Source organism: Lampetra fluviatilis, chromosome 28 (genome assembly GCF_964198595.1).
Source record: "Lampetra fluviatilis chromosome 28, kcLamFluv1.1, whole genome shotgun sequence".
In the NCBI taxonomy this organism is placed as follows: domain Eukaryota; kingdom Metazoa; phylum Chordata; class Hyperoartia; order Petromyzontiformes; family Petromyzontidae; genus Lampetra; species Lampetra fluviatilis.
Window position 1 is genome coordinate 11129543 of NC_136302.1, and position 25258 is coordinate 11154800.

Sequence of the window (25258 nt, forward strand, 5' to 3'; positions counted from 1 at the left end):
GAACGTTTAACGCCATCTTTCGTGGGGCTGGCTTGAGTTAACAGGCAGCATTATATGCCTGTAATGATTTTTTAGGTGGTGAAATTTTCCTTGGGGCCTATAGCCACCTCTTTTGGACACGTACAGGTCGTTTTGTATCCATATTATTCCACAGCTAGACATACATTTGTAAATCAGCCTGCGTCTGTCAGAACACTGCACAACACAATACTGGTAGCAAATCGTGTTACAAATCAATCCATAAGACGCGGACACATGCCAATTCACGTATTTTCGGGTCAATCTCGGACAGGCTATAACGTTAAGACCCCTTCGCCCAAATGCCCTCTACTCTAGTGCTCCCTCTAGCGGCTATAATGACACAATGCCCGACCCGCAAATAACGAAGACATCACAGCGATACACTTCGCTGCTCCTGACACGGAAATCTGTCTTGACCATCTGAATGTGAAATTGTAGTTCTTGCTCTGCATCTACATCAGCCGTACAAAGAAAGGTAGTGTTGTGAGTGTACCTTTTTGTACGTATGTTCTGTGCCTTACGATTGACCCTGGTTTACAAAGTTGGGATAAACAATTGAACAGCACAAACAATAACAATGACGAGGCACAGAGAGTCCACGCAAGGTTGTATTGGAATAAAAATTATACAACGCCAACAAACGCCCTAACTGTCGTTTAGGTTTCATTTATTTCGTATCAAATTTGCTAATCACTCTCTTTTTTATGCAAAACCCGAAAAGAGTTCGTGGTACGTTATAACTAGACAGCACTATATATTTGACACTACAATATTAGCATTTATACACGAATATTAACAACAGCTGTCCTGTGGATAAACCGACTCCCGGCCACAGGGAATGTGGAAATTCCATCAACGACTCAAGGGGGCTGATTGCCAGCCCACCCCCTGTGCTAATTTGTGACGGGTGGCCTCAGGTTGCTGCCGACAGTTTATTATACCAGTGACAAGTGGCTTGTTTCATATCGTAATCAACGTTTGGTTTTATTGTTAACATTTCCGCGCAACATACAGCAAATGACTTCTGGCAGGAGTGGGGAACCCATGGGCCCAGCGGGGCCAGATACGACCCGTGGCTTCACTTCCTAAAACGCGTAGCTTACACCAGGGCTACCAACTTCCAAACAGCCCGCAAAACGATATTCCATCAGCTTCTCTGCTGCACTCATTGGGCACTGGGAGGGAATGTTCCAACCTGACTGAACTGGGCTTCCAATTTTATCACGCTCAGAAACACTGGCCGTCTTTAAAGCAGTTGTAAGAACAAGGCCAATCCAGCCGTAGCCTAATTTAAAAACATGTCGGTGATGTTTCTGCTGCGTTGGCAGTGATGGAAAAGCACAATTAACAAGAAAAACTAACAATTGGTCAATAACGCTGCCTTCGAATTAAACATATACATCATAGGTGATGTTTTGGGCAATGGACGTTCTTCATAGCAAATATGTTTAGTCCATCAAGTTTTAGCGTGAACTAATGTATGTTGCCCACTAAAAGGTATTCGGCCCTTTGTAAAAGGTTCCCCACCACTGATTACAACATTCTCACCTCTTAATATTACCCTTAATGCGCCTTGTCAAACATTACATACAGTATGTCACTCTACTACGCATGGACACTACAATTCAAAATGACTCGTGAACAAAGTTAAAACCGAAAACGAAAGAAGATTATTCAACATTCTATGGTCTATAACGTCTATAATCTACAACTTCACAGAGAGGTTTACATTTTCAAAAGGTTAATTGGGAGGGAGGGGGGTTATCCTGTTGTTGTTATATTGCTAATATAGGCCCTGTATTGAACAAAGTATCAAACTATCGACTAAATGTACAATGAATTTAAATGTGAACTTTGCCTTTTGTAAGTGCCAGTTTTAATAAAACAAATTTGTCAAGAACCCCAGGGCAGGACGCTCCTGAAGTCTTGAGACTCGGGAGTAAATCACCCGAGCCCCAATCTTGCCAACTCCTCAAAGCGGAAAGTCGCCAAATAGGCCGCAAAGAAGTTGCTCCATAGACCGTGTAAAGTTGCCAAGTGTCACGAGTCAATTTACAAAAGACTGAACGGTAAACTGATAGAGAATTTGATACAGAATCATTAAAACACAAATTGAATCGTTCCTAAATCCGTACCATTTACGATGCAGCGAAGGTCGCCAGAGTTGTTGCTAGCTACTTTGAACAGCAAGTTGTTGGCAGGGCAACCCAAAGAGGGGCGACGAGATCTAGCAACAAAATCGCTAAGTTGGCAACATTGGACCCGGGCAAAGTTTTTTTTACCTGGCCAAGTGAATGATGGTAAGCTGTCACAGCGCCACCTTGCGCGACCGAATGGTTGCTGATGGAAGATCATTATCCCGGGTGAACACAAACCACACCGTGGACGAAGTCAGTTTAAAGGACAGAAGGGGAACAAAGTTATCCATCGGCCTATTGGCAACCGGTCAAACATTTCCAATGAACCTCAACGAAGTCAAAATCGATGTAAATTTACCTTGGAACAAATGATGTTGCGAAAGCGGATTTAGCCAAAACATCGTCAATATCTTGACCAATGGCTTTGAATCACCTCGTTTGTGTTCTTTAATTTGTAAGGTTCAGAAGGTGCATAGGCTGATGGATGAATTACATATCCTTTTGGCTACATATTTTAATTACATACAGATGGTGTTAACTACAGATTACTAGGGGAACAGTTTTTCTTTAATATACAAAATGTGAGCTCAATCCCTTGTTTTACACTTAGAGGGTGAACACATCGACCAGGATTCTACACAACTTCCACTCTCCTCTCCCACTGCAAAATGTCATGCATATTTGAACATTTTATAAAGGAATGTATCTCTTAAAGTAGACATTAAACTTCAATTGGACACTTTCATAGAACCGAGCAAATATTTTTTTTACGGACTTCAAAATTGACATATGCTGTTTGATTTTTAAATTAGCACATCCATTTGAATTGATAAATCTGCAAAATCGACACGTCTCACCAACACACGGGAGACTTCCGGGTGCAGGTCACGTGCACGGTTACAAACTCTTAAACAAGAACACAGCAGAGGCATTGGCTGTGGAGTTTTCTTGAGGCGAGCACAGCATTGGCCACCAGGGTCACATTTTCACCCAGTTAACAGATTGCTCACGACCCTACTGCTCATTCCAAAACCCCGACAGGGTGGGGTGGGGTGGCTCCGTTCCCCATCAACACAGCATGGGTAGATGGCACGGAGCACCCACATAAAGCAGGTCACTCCTGCTCCTCTGCAGCCTGGAACTAACCGGCTCCCCACCTGAACACACTGCCAGCCAACAAACTCCACCGTGAATATCTAAACTGAAAACCCTGTATTACGTATGGCATCTCATGACCGGGCCCCTTCCTTGTTGTTTTTGCACCCCTTGTTTTCATGGATGGCTCTTGTACCATTACAATGAATTACTATTCAGCACCATCTGCTCAACAAATGCCAGAGGCTCTGTGAAAACTGGTTACACAATCAAGGAGGTACAGCAGATACAACCCGATACAATAGCTTGATTAAATGAAAACCCAATTTTGGAAATTCTTGTTGCATCCCTACTTTCTACAAACCTCTATCAAATGGACCATGAGTTTTTGTGGGTTACCCAAGTCGCTTCAGGGTACACCTCAATTAGTCGTTTGAGTAAATGCAGAGTATTCTCTCAACAAAATATTACTTTCTAGACCGAGTTTTATGGGTCGTTACATTTTAATTAACCCCGTTTTAGCAAATGAGATGAATATACAATGGCTCGGAAGAATTCATCAACAGAAAACATTTCATTCCAGAGAAGTGCCCTGCATAAAATGTCTTTTCGATTCCTCGGTCAAACATTTTTCCAGTAATTTTGACATTTTGAATTACTGTACTGACTTGCTCAGTACTTCATTATACAGAGTTTTCACAGAGCCTCGTTAATTAGACGCTATACAACAATGTGCTTTGTTGGCAAGTTATTGTTTTGTAAATTCAGTACACCAAACAAAAGTGTGTGATTGGTACAGACTGCAGCAGAGGGACAGTGACAAGTCCGATTCGATTCATCGTCCTTTATTAAACCAGGCGCAAGCCATCTGCGTTTCAAAAAGGAGACCTGGGAAATCGTAGTTGCTTAAGGGAGGATATTACTATGTTAGTTTCCATAACAAGTTAAATAAGCGACGGCTGCGCTATGCCTTGTAACCCCAAGAAGAATGGCTTCACAAAAACAAAACTGTAAAGCCATTCCCAATGCCACTTAACCACCGACAGGGCCTCACGGGGACAGAATTTAAAACAGGAATCTCTGGCAAGAATTAACAGAGACCCCTTAAGGCCATGATCCACGGGGGCAGTTTTGAATAAATCTACGCCGGCAACCGTCACCAGCAACTCTTGAAGAATGAGCAACTATGGCAATTGAAGTGACAATTCTTGATGCGATCCATTCTTATCAGTCACTTGGTCGATGCATACATCTTATCTTACATAGATTTATATCGCACATTAGTCCAAGGCGCTTGTGTTAATACGCTTTGATGAAAAGGAAAAGCAATCACAAGGCTCTCTTCTTTCATCTATCCAGATCCCAGTCAACGTGAAGCCACCATCTCTCAAACGAAGACATTAGCTTGACTTCAGGCAAGTCACGTGACCTCTCGTCTAATCACCTTTTTGGAAGTTGCCATCTCGATTTGCCAACTAATAGGAGCTGCGACCAGGTTAAGTTCACATTTTGGGCAACTACATTTTTAAAAGAGAAAACGCCTGCAGCATGTTGCCAACGACAACTGCCCTAGTGGGATCGTGGCCTTTAAGAGAGAACTCTGTTAAGGGTGTTCCCCAACCCTTATGAAGACCGCAGAACACTAAGCTGGCCATGTCAGCTGCATTTGTGTACAGAAGCACGTTTGCCACCTGCAATGAAAATGTGTTATTTATAGGCAAGTGCCAATTCAACCAACCCACCTCCCCGCTGCCCTTCAATTTGATGTTCCAGTTAAGATTGAAGGTCACAATTCGATACGCGATATTATTCTCATTTGCGTTTTGTACCATCTCGTTTTGAACCGTAACCATTACAATTTAAGGAAAAAAATCCTATGACGTATGCACGAATCGAAAATCATGTATTCTCACATGCACACATTGGTGCGAGCGCTGCAATTGGAAGAGATTTTAAATTACAATTTGGTGAATCGTCACAAGGCTCATTTCTAGCAGTTGAAAACTTTTATTTATTCTAGAACACATAATAATTTGTTTCATATAGCATCTTCGTTCAAGGAAATTGCATTACACAATCACCAAGGAACCAGATCCACGCCTAAAGGCAGCAGCCAGGCGTGATGTCCCGAATCCTTGACCCATTTGCAATCTCGAGTCGTGGCTGTTAGCAGTCACAAGGTACAATTCCTCGCATTCCTGCACGACCAATTTTGCTGATCGGATTGGAGTAATGAGCTCTTCCCTTCTTAATGCACCATCCCCCACTGCAATTGCAGCTCCTAACCTACGGATCAAATCACAAGCTAAGCAGCATTGAATCTCGACAGTGCGTGGATGGGTGACCGCCATGCATATAACAACAGGTGTTATAGGCATTGGGGCAGCAGATGGCAATGCAGCCACTGTTGTGTGTGCTATACCGTCCTGTCACCAGTCCAGAATGACCAGCGTGGGGCAGTATGGTCAAATAGCCCTCATGAGTAGCACCACAAAGGGTGATCCTCATCAACGGTGGACAATCAGGCCCTTCCTATCATACGAACTTACAGCATGCGTGAGCATCACACCACATCCGGCTTCACATTTTGCTTTAACGGAGAAACTCGCTTCTGGACGCAAATGCAGGTGTAGCGCATGGCAAAGTGTTCCGAGGTCTATATGACCTTGAACGATATTCATTCGTTAACGACCCAAATCTATCCCCCGCAGCCCCCCGTGCGAAAGCGACGTGAAACCACGAGGTGGCGGCCCGGAGCCGCACGGGAAGATGTACGCCGCCCCCCATGCAGCCCACACAGACCGCCCCCCCCTCCTCCTGGTCTCCCGTCGTCAACGCCGGGCGACCACGTGGAAAACCGCCGTCCGTCTAAGCCGCGGCGTCGGTGGACGAAAAACAACAAACAACGGAAGGAGGAGAGTGACGGTAAAAAGAGACGGTCAAGTGAGGGAGGGGAGAAAGAACAAAAATAAGATGAACAGAAAGGGACGGACGGTCGACATGTCCCCCCAGGGCTGCTGTACCACCCGCGAAGATCGCTCCAGCCCCTGCCGCGCGACTTGTTTAAATAGTGGGGTGGAAGGCGATATACAAAAACTCAGGAGGGGGGAATAACACGGTGAACATTAAACTTTCAGAAAACGTGAAAACGCTAAACAAGGGTAACAACGATATGATCTTCTCTTGCCTATCGTGCATTCTGCCCTAGCTCTCGCCCCGTGTGTAGAAACTTTGAAGAAAACCACAATTGGTGTTAAATATTGTACCAATATTTTTAGACTTGAGTATGAATTTAGAAGGAGGGGGGGGCGGTGCGGTGGGGGGGGCCCTGTCGAGCCCCCCCCACCCCCTCCCCGCCCTCTCCCGGACACTATGGGGCTGGATCTTTCCCCTTCGTTGTGCTGGCGTAACATGTTATGACATTTTTGTTTCCGGAGCTCGTGAACACAAACGACCGTCATCGTCCCACACAGGGTCGGGTGGGGTGAGGGTGGGGGGGAGGAGGTCAGGTGAGGCGAGGTCGTAGCTGGGCTGAGAGGTCACACTTTCACTGGAGACCAGGCCTACACGTGACTTACACCCCTGAAAAGAGAAAATAAACACACGCACACGCGAAACCTCAGAACTAGGCAACGAGTGACAGTTCAGCGTGGTCCAGTGTAGTGGAGTGCACCCGTGTGGTGCGTTGTGAAGGGCAGTATGGGTTTGTTCATCTAGTGTAGTGTACTGTGGGTGCAGTGTGGTATGACATTCTGCAGTGCAGCACTGTGTAGTGCAGTGAAACGTTCAGTAGCGTAATGCAGTGGTATGCAGCACAGTGCGGTATCGTGTGGAATAGTGCAGTGGTGTGTCGCAGTCCAGCGAGTTTTATCAAAGCGCAGCGCAATGCGGTGTACTCTAGTGCAGTGCCATGGAGCAGTGTGATGCAGTGTAGTGTAGCAGTGTAAAGCAGTGCAGTGTAGTGACCATGCAATGTGGAGCACAGTGCAGTTCACTGCAGTATACCGCACTGCAGTGCTTATTCGGTGTACCGCAGCGAGGCGTGGTATAACACAGTGCAGTACAGTAAGGTCTCAGAGTACGCGGACCCACTCATACGCGACCGACCCCGAATCACTGACACGTACTTTTGCTCCGCCCCGCCATCATACGAACATGGATTTGAGGTCGTATAATTGTATCGCCCGCGCAAGAAACGAGTCCAAAAAAATATCTAGTGTTCTATCTGACCTGGATGCTACTGATGATTAGTGAATCATTTACTGTTTCAGTACTGTACATTTCTGTACATTTATACGCATGCTATATACCACACACGTAAAGGCGAATCCCAGCTTACGTGAATTCGCGCTTACGCGGGGGTAGACGGAACCTAACCCCCGCATACTCTCGAGACCTTACTGCATAACATTGTGCGGTGCAGTGTACCGCAGTACGGCGAGTACCCGCTCTGTCCACGTACCATACAGCATCGTGCGCGGCTCCGTCTCCGAGGCGACGGCGAGGGAGGGAGCGGGGGTGGGGGGTGCGGGGATGAGGAGGAGGAGGAAGCGTGAGCCCCCACCCCGGCCACCCCAGCCACCACCGCCCCCCCCCCGCCCTCACCAGTCGTACCTCCTCACCGGCACCTCACTGTTAGCCCCGGCCGGCATGATGGCAGGGGTGCGGTCGGCACGGCGACGGTAGTCAATGCGACGGTCCCCACCTCCGCCACCCGCGTACTGGGAGGTGCGGGAGCGGAACTCTGCGTCAAACGCCGGTGCTTCAGCTAGAGGGGGGGGGGGGGCAGAGGGAGGAGCCAGGGTTAGGGCATGGGATAAATTGGCGCCAACTTCAAACCAGCAGCCCTCACGGCACCACATCTGGAGCATTAATTTCTGAAAAATGATCGGCCAGGCTGAGGGAAACAAATCGTATTTTAAGCGGTGGAGAATGGTCAAATTGGTGGAGCAGTGGCACAGTAGTTTGCACACACGGTGAAACTGGTGACATCAATCTGATTGCCGGTCTAACAATAGCAGCAAATGGTATCTGAACCGGTCCTGGGTCCACCTTGACCAACCCACACTGACCAGCGTGAAGTATGGTCAAATAATCTTCATATAGCAGTCGATTGACAAATCGCTTTAATTATTGTTATGGTCAGATAACACTCATGCCTGGTATGGCAAGGGCTCCCTCATGAAGCAGTCAACTGACAAAAGGGCCGTAAGATTTAGGCGATTCATTTGTCCAGAAGAGCTTCAAGTTTCAAGACAATGTATCAGGAGGCACCTGCCTTTCGAGGAGGGGTTTCGCTTGTGGGAGGAAACCCAAAATACCCAGGGAAAACCCACACTCGAAGAGAGAACACTGAGTTGAGTCACAGGAAAAATTAGCTGGAATCGCCATTACTCAGCTACCTTCACAGCCCAGCAGGTTTGATAGTTTTACAAAATCTGCCATGATCTGTCAACTCTTGCCTCCGAAGCGCTAGATGAAGGGCATAGTGCAAACATGCCAGGCCAGGCTTAGCAGCTGGTAAGTGGGGCTGTAAGTGGGGCTGGTGTCGGGTTTGTGACATCCAGACCCAGTGGCGAGAACTCAGATACCAGAGTGAGCATCTTGGCCAAAGGCTTCCAAAGTCCCTGAGCTTAAAATAACATGACTTGTAAACAAAACTAAGTTTGCACTCTGTCAAATTATAACGACAAAATGGGTGTGCGTCACCATAGATACTTTAGTGACAGCGATAAACTTGTTTACAACAGGGTTGCAGATAATTTATAGGCTACGGCCTTGACACTCCACATTCAAATTCAATGTGCGTTCAGAGTATTTGATTGCTATAAATATCCACATGATAAGCTACTTTTTTGGGCTATCATTTGTGACCAGGTCACTTCAGAAAGACCTATATAGCCTCAGTGGGTCTCACCTGGTGAGATAAAACAAATTGCGTAGTTTAGTTTTACTCACTCTCCTCCAGGTTGATGAAGTCCTGGTTCTCCTCGCGGTTGCCCGTGCGATGGTTGCGCGAGCGCTCAATGATGTGGGCGCGCTCGCCAATGTGGTGGCCGATGGACATCTTCTCAAGGCCGCTCTCCGAGTCGCGCACCGACCGCCGCACCTCTCGCACCTGCTCACGCCGGACACCGCGGACCCCGCCCCACCATCAAGCTCGGCATCGCTCACCGCCACCCTCGACTCAAGCTGACGATGGCCCAACTGCCGTTTATTACCCCACTCATGGTTTGCGGGCAACCGTGGGTTCTCATTTAGTTTTTTTCCCCCAAAATTCATATTGAGTACCAGTGGTACCTGCTCAATGCTCTAACACAGTTTAAACCCCGGAGTCCAACCGACATGTAGAAAAAGCCACATCTTAACCGATTTTACAAAGCAACAGTTGTTCATAGCTTTAAGTTTTCTAAAGAATTAACATATCTCTACACTCCAACGGGCATCAGGTACCCTCCATTAGCGGCACTGAGCTGGCGATTCCTATGGTGGAGACCGGTCTCTCTATAGGGTTAGATCACAAAAATATGATTTTTTTGTTAAACTGAGTAAGAGCAATCTGCCAAAGCTTCATACCCACATTTGCCTGTGATGATTTTTTTATCAGGGATTGATCCCATTAAGCAATACTTTTGTGGCATGTCTCCTCGTTTGGTCGTCGGATGGCATGTGTCGGAGTAGTAGGATGTCACTGAATGATAATTGTGTACTGCGTGTTAATTGAGTGGTGCATGTTTTTGCTATGTGTTTATTTCGTATTTCACTGTAGTGTGTGAATTTGCCGAAGTGTGTACATGTTTGCTGTGGAGTGTAAATGTTGTGAATTTGCAACAGTGTGTGTTGTATCTTGACTTAAAGCTTTCCTGACTGCAGGCATTCATATTCTTGGGTCTTTCGGTAAAGTCACGTAGATAGGTTCAAAGAAAATAATTTTAAAAAACGAAGTTTCGATCGCAACACAAGCGGTCGTCTTCAAGAAAAGGGGGGTTAGCTTCCAAGGCAAACTGTTTATAAGGGTTTGAAATGGGCGTAGCCCAAATGTCAGCAGCCAATGATAATGTAAGTGGTGGGCAGCCGAACCCGACGGTGGTTGGTTTTCCACCAATCAAAGGGCTGCCAGGTGTTAAAGAGAGATTAGCAAGTTAATGGCAGATCGCAGAGCCGCAACCAAGGGGTCGGCGCACGAAGTGACTGTGAAAGCGCAAGTGTGTGTTGTGTGCATTTGCTGTAGTATGTGTATTCCATGAAGTGTTTGTTTGTGTGTTTTCTGGAGAGTGCATTTGGTGTTTTTTGTTTGCTACAGTGTGTTTTAATTGTTGTGGTATGTGTAATTGATTACGTGTGTTTTTTCTGCTCTGTGTATTTAAATAGTGTATGCATATGCTGTGTGTAGTGGTGTATTCTCCACAGCGTGGATATTTTGTGCACTGCGTTTTGACTCTGGTGTGTATTTTATGCATACTGTGAGTAATGTCGTGATGCATATATTTACAAGTCTATTCCATGACCACCGTGTGCACGAGTGTGCATTATCCACGCTGTCAATTTGTTGTGGTGTAAGTGTATTTATAATACTAATCCCTTCATTCATCCACAAAGCCTCACCGAGTCTCAAGGCTCTTATTGTGATGAGGTGTTCTGCGTGTATTATCCATGTTGTGCGTATTTGCTGTGATGTGTGATCTTACATAAAATTTATACCCTTTTTCTCCTCCATGAAATCCTCAAAACTCAAGACTCCTTTTTTCATGTATGCCGTGTCTATGGTATATCTGGTGGCGTTCTAATGGTGTGTATATACGTCACGGTGTGTTTCGTGGTTGCATATAATCCGTGATGTGTGGATTCACTGTTGTGTTTACCTTCACTGTGGCATGTACCTCCACTGCAGGGAATTTCCCGTGGTGTGTTCCGTATTTGTGGTGTGTTGTGTATTATCTCTGCCGTGTGTTCCTATTTATTTAGTTTAACCAGGCATCCCGAGTCTGTGTTGCGTGCATTATCCAGGTGAAGGATATTTGTTGATGCGCGAATCCCGCCGCGGGATTTGGCACGGCTTTTGACAGCGCGCGCCTTGACGTGCAGGATGTGGAGCGTGCCGCTTCCGCCGTGCGGGGCACATGATGCGGTGCGACTCATGGCGGTGCGATTCGGTGCAACACTCACCCCCCCGGGCACTTGGTGGGTCTGGCTGCTCGCCTGGTAAACACGGGGAGGCCCGTCACCCATGTTGCTGTAGGACATGACGGTGGTGGACGAGAAGGAGTGCCCGTTCGGGTTGGGGCTGATTGTCTCCTGGGGACACAACGTGCACTGTGCCTGCATCAACTCTGCGGCGCTTGAAAATCACCCTGGGCTTGCCGTCGCTCCGACATAAAAATATATATATATATATAAAAACAATTAGAAAACAGATTCATAATAGATTTTTCGGAATGGCCACGTAATGATCTGGCCAAATTGTTATCGTGTAACCCTTCACCACCTGACAGACCAACAAAACAAAATGTCGTGCGTACAAGTATTTTATGCGCCAATTATTGTTTTCTCGGCTCACTGGTAAATCGAAGAACAATTCTCGCAACTAAATGAAGCACTTAAACACAACATTTCGCCTGAAACTGCATCGAGAATCCCCATGCCAGAAACCAGGAGGTAAGAATACAAACTATTCAACCAAATCTACGGTTGACCGCCACTTGTTCGAACAATAATTTTTTAAATCATGCATACGCATGGACTCTCTTCACGATTTATAACTTGCGTTTGTCCTCTGTAATATTTAAATTGGCACTGATAACGTTACATTTCGAGCCGCACAACGAGATGATGCGTATACCACGCATGAGGCATGGACCTCGTGAAAATGCAGTACATTATAGGGAAGCGAGGCATGTACAATGGGTGTGTCATGTCAACGCACTGGCCGAAAAGGCTGACATATCTAACGCTGGTATTTTACCGCCAAGTTTTTAGCAACGCTTTCAATTTTTTTGGGTTTCTAGAAAGTTATCCAATCTACAGAGTTAATTAATGCATAACGCTGTAATGCTTTCAACCTTAGTTTAAACGCATAAAAAAAACATTTCAATTGAACAAGCTGAAAACAACTGCTGATGCACAAGCGACTCTGAAGTCGGCAGTGCGTGTTCACCCGGTACTCACATAATTTCCGTGCATATCAGACGACATCATGCTGTGCATGTTGCTGATCATGCTGTCCATCATCTGGAACGGATTCATCATGACACCCGACTGCACACGGCGACCGGAAGGAAGAGACAGGGAGGAGCGACGACACGGAGCATGGCAAAAAAAAACTCAGCGAGCGACACCCACACGTGACGGCCATGTCTTATTTTCACTTCAAGGATGAAGAAGCTCCCAAATAAACAAGTTCAATTGTTGCAATTTATTCATCAATAGCAGCGCAAATTCACAGTAGCGCCAGTATATTTTGTCTGCTGACAATGGAAAAAATAGATTTTTCCTCCGAGTCCATGTTACACAACCGAAGGAACTAAGCACAACATGCATTGTGCTAAGTGCCACAATTGTAGTGCCGGCTACCAGCAAGCACCGCACTTTACAGCATCACTGGAGCACACAATGATGGCCATTCAAAATTACATGTACCAATCTACAAGAGTATTTGTTATGTTGGTTAGCAATTACCTTTTTTAAGCCAGAGCCAATTCTGGATTATTTACCGGAGTATCATTCGAGTTTACGATATAAGCGTGCGTGCGTGCGGAATTTTTTTTGTCATTTACACACGCGCTGGTTCAATTACTAGCTGCCACTCGTGACTTCAAACACGTCGGCAAGTAAAAGGATTACTTTAAGAAGCAATAAAAAAACACAATTTAAATCTTCACCCCTAAACTTATGTAGTTAAGTAATAAATACAGAATTTTGCCCCACGTATTTGTTTTGCATTATCCGTGTTTGCATTGTTCTCATATCCGGGCGATCCTTCCCTATTCCACTGCGGATAACCAAGAGTTGCCTGCATTTCCATGATTTCTAATAAATGTAAAACCCTCATGCAGTACAGGTGTCAGGGGCGGCTCAGGGGACCAACGTTGGTGTTAAGTCATACTTTGGCTAGACAACATGCGATCAGCATTCGCGGGAGCTATTTTTGGAGCGACTAATTCTTCCTTCACGGCACCTCGGCCAGCCTCGGCACTCCCACGTCACGTGTCTCGCGAGCACGGCTGATCCTCCGCAGCAGGATTTCTTATTTTTAGGATTACGTGGGAGGTTTTTTTACCCTCGAATATTTTTAGTTGGTATTTTTTTTTTCCGCGCTTAACATTCCAATTGCGTTTATTAGCACCATGTCACGAGGCGATGATATTTACATTAGGAACTCTCGCACTAGAGATTCGCCTCTGGAAGGAGATGTCACAGAACTACTTCTGAGTCTCTTGAATTGCCCCTTTAAGACAAGAGGTGGTGCACAGGCACGACTGTAGATGTGTTTGTTACATAACAGTCAAAACTAAAAAATAATATATCCTCAGTCTTGAAATATGCCAAACGAAGCAAAAACCAAGTGCTATATATCATGGTAATGTATGCAGTTATGGTAATCACGGTAATTCATGGCCACAAGGCTGAGGCAAACAACTCAATACATTTGAGAAGCCAATTTAATCCCAGATGGCCAATTTGAAACTCAAGTTGTCCGAGGTACCAGTTGAGTGCTCCAACACGGTATTACCACTCGACCACATCTAGGATAAAATGTTAAAGGAATACAAAATAACATGCTTCAGTTACTATGCAGCATGGATACAAAGCAAGCATAACCGTCCAAGAAAATGTTTTCGCTCAGATCGGTTTGTATACTTGATGGCGTGAGGTTTCTTGACGAAATGCAATACAAAATGGGCAAAAAAACGAACAGATAATAAGCTCTTAAAAATTAAAACATGAAGCTCTCACCATCGGGTTTCCGAAGGCGCCGAACGGAGAAAGCTGCATTCCAAAACCCTGCGAAGCAGACGAGAGACCCAAGTTAAGGAAGCGCCAACACCACAATTAGCCCACATCACATATCAAACTCATAAAATGGGGCAGTGATGAATGCAGGTTCTCCTGAAAACAAAAACTACTGCCAGCTTGGTTTGAAGGAATACCCGACAAATAGAAAACAACCCTGACTATTTGGCCACACATATCCCGTGTGTCCACATCCATTGCCCACACAAGTTTGAAGCTCTGCGGAGACGCAGTGGTGAGTTTCCACTGCACCATGAACCGAGTTCAATTCCTGACCACGGCTAACATCTGCAACGAGTGATATCTGGACCTGTCCTGGGCTCTCCCCTGACCCGCACCTCCGATGAGCATAGTTGGCTAAGTATGGTGCGAAAGAAGTTCAACGTAAATTTCTGACCAGCAAGGTGAAGAGTGGTCGAACAACCTCCGGGACTAACTTGGTGTGGGGGAGGCTTTCACGGTTTAACCCGTTGCTTTCGACCTCACTCCCAGTAATTGCAATTTAACGTCAATGCAACAATATAGCTAGAGCATTACAATGGCACAGATGATCAACATTTTTGACGTATTTTTAATTTGTTAAAAAAATCTGACGCTTCACGCCATATATCCTGGAGCACACAACCAAATATGTAACTAAAAAGCGAAGAGCTACTTGTTATTTTGGGGTGATGTATTCCTTTAACACTGGCAAGGCTCATGAGGTTTATTTATAAAGGGCGACAGGTTAACAAAAATGTGGCAGATGCTGCTCGGTCACGACCCAGTGAGATACAAAGACGGTTAGGTAGGGAACAGCCAATAGCGTTTAGTCACTGGGACACACAAATCGTGTAATTAAAATCCTGACAACACAAAATTACAAACAACCCACTTAAGTTAATGTCTGGACCAAAAAGACAAAGGAAATTACAGAGTTCCTTAAAGGAGTATCATGATTTATCAATAAAAAAATATTGTTAGCCTTACGCAATACATATTGAAATATGCACATCAGATATTATTTATGACATGTTTAAAATACAGCAGCACATGTTGCGTTTAAGCTAATGAAATAAACGAGAGAACGAAACAAGGCATTCGAGACGGCACAAACATATCCCAATACAACCAATTTCTGCTCAAACAAATGCTGCTTCATGGTTTCTGGGCTGATGGTCTCGGTATTTTTTTCACGGAACAGAATCCTGCGTATAATTTATTTTCACCTATAATGCTTCACGGCAATGCATAATGAGCACACGCATTAATTCTCAAGACCAAACTGTGACCCAGAATTGTAACCATTCATCAAATTCCGTGGCACCAGGGATCAATCGTGACACATCAGCCTCTTCACACCAAAGATCTCAACACCAGAACAATACGTTTCAAAACCGTTTTCTCTTGGCGACCTGTCACCGGCATTTCCTGCCACTGTCACGGTCTTGGGTTTTATATCGACCCGCGATGAGGTCACAAGCGAGGCACGAAGGCTCGCGTGGGATTATTGACGTTTCCAACTCGAGCGTAAACAAGCACAAATCGCACACACAGCATATCGCGCCACCCACAGGACAACGCACGCCTCCATCACTGCCCCACACAGAATACTGAATTATTTATGTTTTTACTCAGCGCCTTTTTCAGAAACCTTAGAAATGTTTCTGCTCCCTTGCCACAGCTGTGTAACCGAGGCCTCAAGAGTTCAGAAGCCAGCAGCTCAAACTCTTGGCCCTGCTCACTAACAGCCCACAATGAAGCACAGCACGAAGAGGACTGTTGTGGCTGTTCAGTCCCACTCGTCCATTTACACTTACCCTATTCTGCGGATTATAAGATGCACTTTTTCCCATCTGTATTCTAAAGAAAAAGTTGTGTGTTTGTGTGCGAGTCCAGATTTGTATAACTTTATCGACACAGGGCACAAGCCTGCAGTGTGTCAAATTTTAAATTTTACAGTGTCTTATAATCCAGAGAACATGGTAAACATATTCCAGAAAAAGTACTTTAATCTAGTTGTTCAGAACCATCTTCATGAAAATGGTTCTTTAGCGTAATACATGACCAAAGGGTTATCCCTCTTTATGCGTGGGTTTTATACGGTACTCTAATCTCCTGCTCTACCCAAAGCACTCATCAGTAAGGAGTTGGCCAAACATCCCAATGCAATACCCTCCTGAAACGCAGTCTTGATCACGATGGTGGCTTTCCTGAATGAATTACTGTATTAATATTATATAGTTCATCTCATTGAACCCCACAGATGTTGCCATGATATAATGGTTAGCACAATGGACTTGCAATTCAGAGGTCATCAATTCAATCTGACATCAGAATAAAAATCTTTATTTCGACTGGAGGAATACGATGAGCTATGAAGCTTTTTTTCAAACGGCAGTTGAAACAGTGTAGCAAGTTTCTCAAATCCCCATGCCTCTATCCACTCACAGTACGAATGGGTTCACCACAGTTCCTTGACAGGCAGGACGTATACATGGTGGGGTAGAGTGTGGGTACTCCAACCTCTTCAAAGAAGTCTGAACGGCGTGATAGAGGAGGCCATAAATACACTCAAGATGGAGTCCAGCGTTGCCTCAAGTGAACGCCCCTCCACCAAAAGTGGAATAAGCAAGCAATTACAGGGCCTACACCATTACCGTTAATCCTACAATAATTCCAACAGAGAATTTGCTTAATGGCATAGCCAAGCATAAAAAAGTGCAACAAATAACACAGCTAAAATTACAAACACCCTAAATTTATTTTTGCAACAACTAAGACCGCCGTTAGTGATACAGTGCACGTGTGGCCAAATCAACTCAACAAGCTCCAAACTACGGCACTCATAGGACACTCAAACAGCGCGGGCGGCTTACCGTTAACACGGCACAGATGGGTGTTCGGCAACGCGACTTGTAAAACGTTCGATTTAAAAGCTAAGGAGACACTTGGGGGAGGAAAGGCGCACTGCCCAGACTCCTCACTCTCGGCGACGAGTGCCCGTTTTAACACTCAGCCTTAAATGACGCGTGTAACGCTTTAGAGTGTGAAACAAAACACAGCTGCGTAGAAATAAAAGCCAGTGACACAGGTGGCCATGGGCTTCAGCAAATCGACCCAGGCGCAAAATATATTTTTTCAAATTCAGCCACGAGGCTAATCGCCCAAAACATTTCAACACCCATAAGTGGCAACATCTCCAGCATAAACTGTGATTGAAAATGTTAATTTATTAATTCAGTACCTCCCTTCATAATCTGAAGGACTGGAGGCTCTTTCTAGCCACTCACAGAGCGCGCTTTGCCGGGGTGAGAAAGGACTCCCTGCAGAGTACTAACAAAAATAAACAACAAATTCTTGAATCAAACAATTCCTAATCGTGACGATTAATCCAACCAGTGAGGGGAGATGCTACCATCTCATAGTGGTTAGCACACTGGACTTGCAATCCAGGTCACAGGTTCATTGGGCAAGTTTCTTAAAATCGCCCACTGCTGTCGACCCAGGAATATAAATGGGTACACCACAGTTAATAATCAGCAAGTTGCGAATGGTGGGATAAAGTGTACATACTCCCATCTCTTCTAAGATGTCTAGCCAGTGTGGAAGAGCTGGCCAATAATACCCTGTGGGGTGGCTCTCCAGAGCTCCCTTTAGTGGAGGCCCCTCCACCAGCAGTGGCACAACAAATCAATTGCGGGGCAGCAACATTTACTGTGCAGAGTACTAAACGAGACGCGCCGACATCAGCCTCACCAATCTCGGGAACGGAGCAAAGAGGCCCATGGGGGCACGGGCGTCGGGCAGAGCGAGGGGCATCGGCGCTGGGAAGCCCTGCATTGCGCGCCGCACGCGCTCGTGATGTGCCCGGAAAGGGTCGCTGCTTGGGAGAGAGACGGCGCCACCAGTCGTGTTTTCGGGGACCGGCGGGGTCCAGGAATTTGTGGGGGTGGGGGGAGATGGGTCCGGGAGATGGGGAGAGAGAGCAAAAGAGACCGCGCACGGGGGAGGAACGGGTGCACAGATTAAAGTGTTGCCATCGCTGTTATACTGAGCTACACTTTTAGGTCATGTACACATCCTTATTCCATGTTGTCTTTACCAGTCAGACATTTCATGCTCGATTGAGCATTAAGGCATTGTTTACAGTCCTGAGCTTGTCGTGAAAATACTACATGCCTTCAGCTGGAGGAATCTATGCATACAACAATCACTGTTGACTTCCCACAAAGTTGTCTTTATTTTATGGACCCCGGAGGGATGGTGGGGCCAAGTCAACCGCCCCAACCAGGATTTTAACTTACAACCTTCCAATTGTGAGCTGCTTGCTCTACCCTGAGCCACTTGGCCAATCGTTTTTTATAGCCATAGGTTTCTCTAAATTCTGCGTATAATAGTAATAGAGCCATATATGCTGAATGATGGTCTCTTAACACCATGTCAGCTGAGGGTTATTTTAAAAAATTTACCTTAAGGCACTTTTTGGTGACTCCATGCTCATTCCGTTCAGCCATTTTACCCAACTTCAATCAAATGTCATTTAGATTTTACGTAGTTAATAGCTTCCTTCCATTAATCTGGGGGTGGGACCAGTGGTGCAGTGGTTAGCAGCATTCAGGTCCATTCCCGGACATGACAAACATCGGTGGCGATAATGATCTGAACCCGCTCTGGATGCCCCACCCTTGCACAACCTTCCCTGACCAGAGTGGTGAAGTATGGCCAAACATCACTCATTACCAGCACAGCGTGGAGAAGGTCTTCATCTAAGCAGTGGATTGACAAAGGGCTGTACATTATTTATTGACCCTATAATTTCAGTAGTTTTTTTGTTCATGTATTGTTCCTCAGAGCCTTTCTTTATGATCAGGGTGTTGCATTGGGACTTTTTTGCTAACGTTTTTTTTATCAGAGTTTTTTTTTCTTGTTGAAGGAAATCTAGTGGCCAGAGAAGCTGACTGTGCATACGAGGGCATAACAGATGGGTTCACACAAAAAAGATAAAAATGTAACTGGTATCTTTCTGGTCATCTTCCAGTTTGGGAATTTCACGAAACCTGAGCAATCCACCAACCCTTTGCCTCAAAAATGCTAGATTAGAGACGTGCACCATCACACCCCAACTTGGTAATCAGAGGCCAAGTTTGAGCTCTCTGGGATGTTACAGTGTTCTAAAATCAAACTCAAAACAGTTATCCTTTAAGGCTGGATTCAATGCAACAAGATATGGTTTAAAAGTCTTGGAATAATATAATCAAATGATGCAGACGTTGGGAGTAAAAAAAACACAAATGTATCGAGTTAAATTAACATCTTCTTTGTTTCCTAATCACAAGTCCATATCCACCATGAAAGCTTACACATGCCATGTGGGCAACTGCCTTATAAAGCCAAAAACTCAACCCGCTACAGCCGCAGCAGCACGATTACCCAGACTTTTGTGTATGTGCAGTACACACGCACAAAAACAAACACACAAATGCATAAACACACACATAAAAACTCACTCACGGAACAGCACATAGGCATATTCACACAGATTCCCAGACTCCCACACACACATAATAGTTGACCAAAGAGATGCTGCTAATACAGTATTTTTAACATCCAAAATATGCGCTGATACATGTAACTTTGTTTACCATACAAAACAAAACATACATTTTATATTAAAGGGCGACTACACTAACAAAATACTGGATTGGGAGTGTGCGGATTTTTTGCATCTAGTAGTTTATGACTCTCGCACGAGTCTGGTTGAGTGTGTTAATGCATTGTGGGGAGCAGAGGTCCACTGATTTACAAACTTAACTCCAAACCCAAAAACATGGGTTCGAATCCCAGTCACCACGAACATTTATGGCAAGCAGTCTCAAAAATTCATCTGGCCCTCCCCTATGTGGACTCCAGACTCAACCTGGTGCAGTGAGTAAACATCAGGACGAGGGAGTCAAAGGGGAGCAGGCATGATGCTAGCATCACCAACCACTTTTGCGTGCTGTGCCAGGCTTAATAAGTGCTTTTAACACCGCATTTGCCCCATTAATAAATAATGCCATGCGGAATAACTTTTGTATTTGTAAATTCACGTGTAAATTATTTACATAACCACGGAATACGATGCAAGAAACAGCACATTGCGTCGTTCCCTCTTCTGACCCAGAGGGCATGAACGATGCCAGTACAGTAGTGTGGCTGATGGGATGCATCAAACTCGTTTTTTTATGTGGAGGGACAGATAAGTGGAGGCTTATTATCAGCTTATTTACTTTTTTGATGTTGAGTCACTTCACTGAATACCAACCCTGACCCTAACCTTAACTACCACTCTTAACGACCCCCTCCAGGTAAACAATACCAATAGGCTCTCACACCTGTTCAAATATGCCCTCTACATGAATTCCTTTTTTTTTTAATACCTGGGTCTGGAAAACACAATTATAAAACTGGTTGCGGAGCTCTCAACAGCCGATGGGCAACACCAATTAGACATTATTAAACATGTATCCATTACCTGCCCTCCAATGATAGCTGACATTAAAAAAGCAGCCCCATAACCCGTACAATGCAACGCATTGTTTTTATATAGCATTGTCTTTATATAGCGCTCCTAATGCAGAGCACCCCAGGGCACTTTACAATACAATCTTCTACACACCTCAGCTGTTTTAATGGAATGCCCTGAATTTCAAAACCTGTTAAATAAAATGTACTTTACAATCAATCAATACAACAGAAATCGGATGAACATAATGTGTCTGAATGCGATTGCATCTGCAGATATTCCACAGAAACGGTGCGCGTGATAATTTTGTCATGAGGGGCAGAAGGAGAATGTTTTGAGCCTGGACTTGAAACAGCCATGGGTAGACGACAGCACGGATGTCTGGAGGGAGTGCAAGGCAACATGGGCAACATGGGCAACCGAGGGAGAATGAGCGATGTCTCATGGCACAAATGTTCACTCGTGGCCGACAGAAGGCCACGAGTGAACATTTGTTCCATGGAGCGGAGTGTGTGGAGGGGGAGTAGAGTGGGATGAGAAGGTTCAGTGATTGGCAGGTGCAAGTCCGTGGAGGATCACAAAGATGGTGGATGGTAAAATGGTCTCGTTTGTGGCCGAGATGTTTGGCAGCATTATTTTGAATCAACCCGAGTTTGCAAATGACAGATTTTGGGAGGCCTTGATACAGTCATGGATGTGGGTTATAATAGCAGGTGGATGCGGAAAATGTTGTACAGATGTCCTGCAGAGTTAATATCTACAGCAACTCCAGGTTTTTGTACTATTTCCTAGTATAATGTCACAGTTTAGGAGTGGTGTTTGAGATCAGTTAGGCGATATCCGTGCATTATAAAACTGACTGGAAGGTTGCTGGAATCAAATAAAATGATCAACATAGATGTTGAAATTATCAGTAATGATCAGTCGCATAGAGGAGACGATGACGCCAAGATCGGATCAGTAAAGTCAGACATGGAGATTGGGTTTAGATCTGTTGGGATGGTAGATGACGAGAGTTTGAGCTTCGGAGGGAGTTGGGAGGGGAGGGCCGTGAAGACGGCAAAGTTAAAGCGAACGACAGCAGGATTAAGGTCACGCGATACGAGGCCCAGAAGAAGAGAAGAGATACGAAGAGGCGGCGCCAGAAACACAACAAACACTGGAATCTTGAGGGAAATTAGACGCAAAAACAGACTCACGTGAGACAATAGAAAAAGTAATAAGACTCGGTGAGAAAAATAATATGGATACATAACAAAGATACACAGACACGCATGAAACAAAGACGTACACAAGACACCGGCATAACACACAATAGATAATATACATAGAGAGACAGAGTGGACATGCAAAAAAGAACAGGTGAATAAGAGACTGAATGGAGACAGACGGTGAAAGATAAAACATATAAAGACCAGGAGTTAGATAAGAGAAAACTGGGAGGCTGCCAAGGTACGCAGACTGCGAGATGCATGAGACAGAGATGAAGACTTCGATAAAACAATACGGTATATAGTATAGCTCAGGCGGAAGTGAGACGTACAAGTCACATTGAGAGGTGAGACGCATAAAAACTTAAATAAACATAATGCTACAAGGCACGTCCATACAATGAGAGAGACAATAGAGAAGTTGTAATAATACGCAGCGAGACAGGTAGATAACATAAATCCATAATCCGACGGAATGAAAACAGAGAGATTAAGATATAATAATAGTCACTATACACACTAAAGTATGACTAACAAAAAAACGACAAAGATCCGCCGTAGCCTTAATAGACTGATGGGACAAGTGCTGTTAGCAAGCACGGTACACGAGGGGGTGGGGGTGAGTGGCCAGCACCAGGTACTCATTTGAGGCTGAGTCGACCTAGGGGAGGCCCAGGACCGGTTCAGACAATCGTCACTGGTTTTGGCCGTGAGGGGGAATCGAACTCGGGTCGTCGGGTTCGTAGTGCAGCGTAGCGCTAACCACTACACTACCGCTCCCCACACACACACTATGGAGAAAGACACACACACAGCGATACAACTCACGGACACAGGCTCGCACAAATACACAGAGCGAGAGGGAGGCTCACGAGAGACAACGATGCAACACATTCACAGACACCAACACAGTACACACACACACGGGGAGCGGGTCACTTGAGCCAGAGACAACACATTGCACACGCAAAGACAAAGACACGAACACCCGAACCCGCGCCATTCGAGAGACACCGTGGTAACGCAGACGCATCAGAGGTGAGACACGCACGCGGCCTCAGAGGCCACACACCGACACAGAGTTAGAGAGGGCGATTTGCTATAATGAGCGGATGCAACGCCACAGAGAAAACAAACGCACAAGACAGACACGGGAGAGGAAGATAGAAAGCGCGAATCACGAGAGGAACCGACACGACACAAACACGCCCGCAAAGTCACACACGGATACACATCGCGTATCATCGAAAGGCCAATACAAAGACACACAAACGCATAGCAGAGCGACACACACGGAGACAAACAAAACACAGAGACACAAAGACCGCGCGCATCATTAAGACACCGAGTCGTATCGGCCTGGTGGGGGGGAGACCCCCCTCCATCCCCTCTCTCAGCCTTCTCCATCTGCCGAGCAACAGCGCTCAAGCCGGGCAGCGAATTCAGGCAAGAGCGGTAAGCGTCGGTGAGGCCCAACATCGGCCTGGTATCTATATCCCTTTACCGAGACGAGCCGTACACAACGTCAACATCCACCTCGCCATCGCGACGAGAGCAGAGGGGGGTGACGGATGATTACACATTCGTGATTATCTTGACAAAAACACGACGACTTAAACGCGAGTGGGGGGGAGACGATTTAACACCGGGGCTCGCTCACGCCATGAAGGGATCGTCGTCCAGATCTCTGAGACCGAACATCGCCTTCTCTCAGCTCCTGGTGCTGGCTGTGGTCGTCGTGGTTGTAGCGGTGGCGGCTGTGGTGGTGGTGGTGGTTGTTATAGTGGTGGAGGTGTTTGCGCGGAGTTGGTTTAGACGCTGTTTTGCTGGCGACGTCGCCGTCGATTTAACAACGGCTCAGCGACTCCCCCCACTACCCCTCGTGACGTCACCACGTCACGACGTCACCCCCCCCCGCATCCCGACCAGGGTGACGTCAGGCGTCAACGTAAATTTGGCGGGAAATTTAAAACGTCGTTTCGTCATTGTAAGGTGCGATTCTGACACACTGGCATAGTTTCCGCGGTAAAGGATGGCGATTCTGTACAGAGACTGATGCTTTCACAAACCGATTATTCCACTTCATAACCGTTACTATATTTTGCACTCACGTCGTGTTTTTTTTTTTAAATTGTTTCTTGTTGTAACGTTCTGACCTGCCCCTACTGGACGGCTGTAAAAAGAAACTTGAAAGCTCATCGATTTCCTCCAATATAAAGATGCTGTATCATGACGTCATCACCCCATCGCAACCTCGCGTCTCGTGACGTCATTAACCTCCCTTGTCACAACCTCACCCCAAATCTGGTGTGACGTCGTTACTCCTCTCAACAACCCAGCGTCTGACGTCATCGAATTGTCTTCTCGCAACCTCACCTCCAACTGGCGTGACGTTGGTACTGCAACTCAACCCAGCCTTTATGATGTCATCAACCCCCCTTCTCACCTCACCCCAATCTGGCATGACGTCATCTAGGTAAGTTGCACAGACACACGCACAACTCTATTATACTGGTAGGAACCTCCTGGTTACACGAGCCCACAGGGGATTATTGTGTCCGTCGTGCAGGGAGGGGCTGGGTGGGGAGGGAGGGGAGGGGCTGGGTGGGAAGGGGAGGGTGGGGAGGGGCTGGGTGGGGAGGGTGGGGCTAGGTGGGGGGTGGGAGGGGTGGGGCTGGGTGGGGAGGGGCTGGTCACCCCGTGGTGTCCTTATCAAACTCAACGTTTAACCTACTCACGCCGGCTTGTGCCCGCCCTCACAGTCGGCCATATTTGCGGAATACACCACGCCGCCGTTGACCCTGGCCATTGACCGAGCAACCCAACGTTCCTACCAGCTCCCTCCGCAGGAGGAATGTGTTGCTGATCTTGATTTGAAGCTTTCGTGACTGCATGAATCCATACTCTTTGGTTCTTTCGGTAAAGTCACGTAGGTAGAGATATAATAGATCACGACGTTTCGATCGCAACGCAAGCAATCGTCATCAGGTGGGACAGCCACAGCAAGAAAAAACTACTTAAGCAGTTTTAATCTTGCTTGGCCTACTTCAGCAGTTTTTTGATGGGGCACTTCAAATCAAGATTTTGGGGCCTTAAAATAATCAATCTTGGATTTAGAGATGTTTCTGTTTTGCTGTCCTAAAAGCTACCTATGTACCAAATGTCAGCTTTCTACCTTGTTGGGAAGTACCCAAGAGGTTTTTGAGACAGATTAAGGTCTTTATTTATGTAGAAGCTAGATTCTGAGGTAAATGTCTATGAGCTTAACTCAGTTATGCCTTCACATTCCGACTATA

The 25258-nt window shown here is 45.8% G+C and overlaps 1 protein-coding gene across 3 annotated transcripts; it reads right to left on the minus strand.

Annotated features, from left to right (window-relative positions):
• Positions 1 to 621: 621 nt before the first annotated feature.
• Positions 622 to 23855, minus strand: LOC144942771 (myeloid leukemia factor 2-like). 3 transcript variants are annotated; one of them, XM_078869679.1, is made up of 8 exons: positions 23623 to 23855; positions 18003 to 18126; positions 14208 to 14255; positions 12420 to 12509; positions 11421 to 11549; positions 9213 to 9372; positions 7877 to 8022; positions 622 to 6836 (listed from the first exon to the last, which is right to left on the minus strand). In XM_078869679.1, exons 1-8 carry the CDS (start codon positions 23661 to 23663, stop codon positions 6669 to 6671), a joined length of 906 nt encoding a protein of 301 aa, XP_078725805.1. In that variant the 5' UTR covers positions 23664 to 23855; the 3' UTR covers positions 622 to 6668. The 3 variants fall into 3 exon arrangements, with proteins under 3 accessions (XP_078725805.1, XP_078725804.1, XP_078725806.1); XM_078869678.1 differs by having other exon boundaries at positions 11421 to 11567; XM_078869680.1 differs by having other exon boundaries at positions 6679 to 6836; positions 7869 to 8022; positions 11421 to 11567.
• Positions 23856 to 25258: the final 1403 nt, after the last annotated feature.

Bases quoted from the DNA above. Each gene is read 5' to 3' on its own strand.
- LOC144942771 (XM_078869678.1), bottom strand. From the start codon at position 23,663: ATGTTCGGTCTCAGAGATCTGGACGACGATCCCTTCATGGC. The intron at 12,510-14,207 runs GTGAGAGCTTCA...CGCCGTGTGCAG, and splicing joins GCGCCTTCGGAAACCCGATG to TCGGGTGTCATGATGAATCC. The intron at 6,837-7,876 runs GTGAGGAGGTAC...TTCTCTTTTCAG, and splicing joins GGGCTAACAGTGAGGTGCCG to GGGTGTAAGTCACGTGTAGG.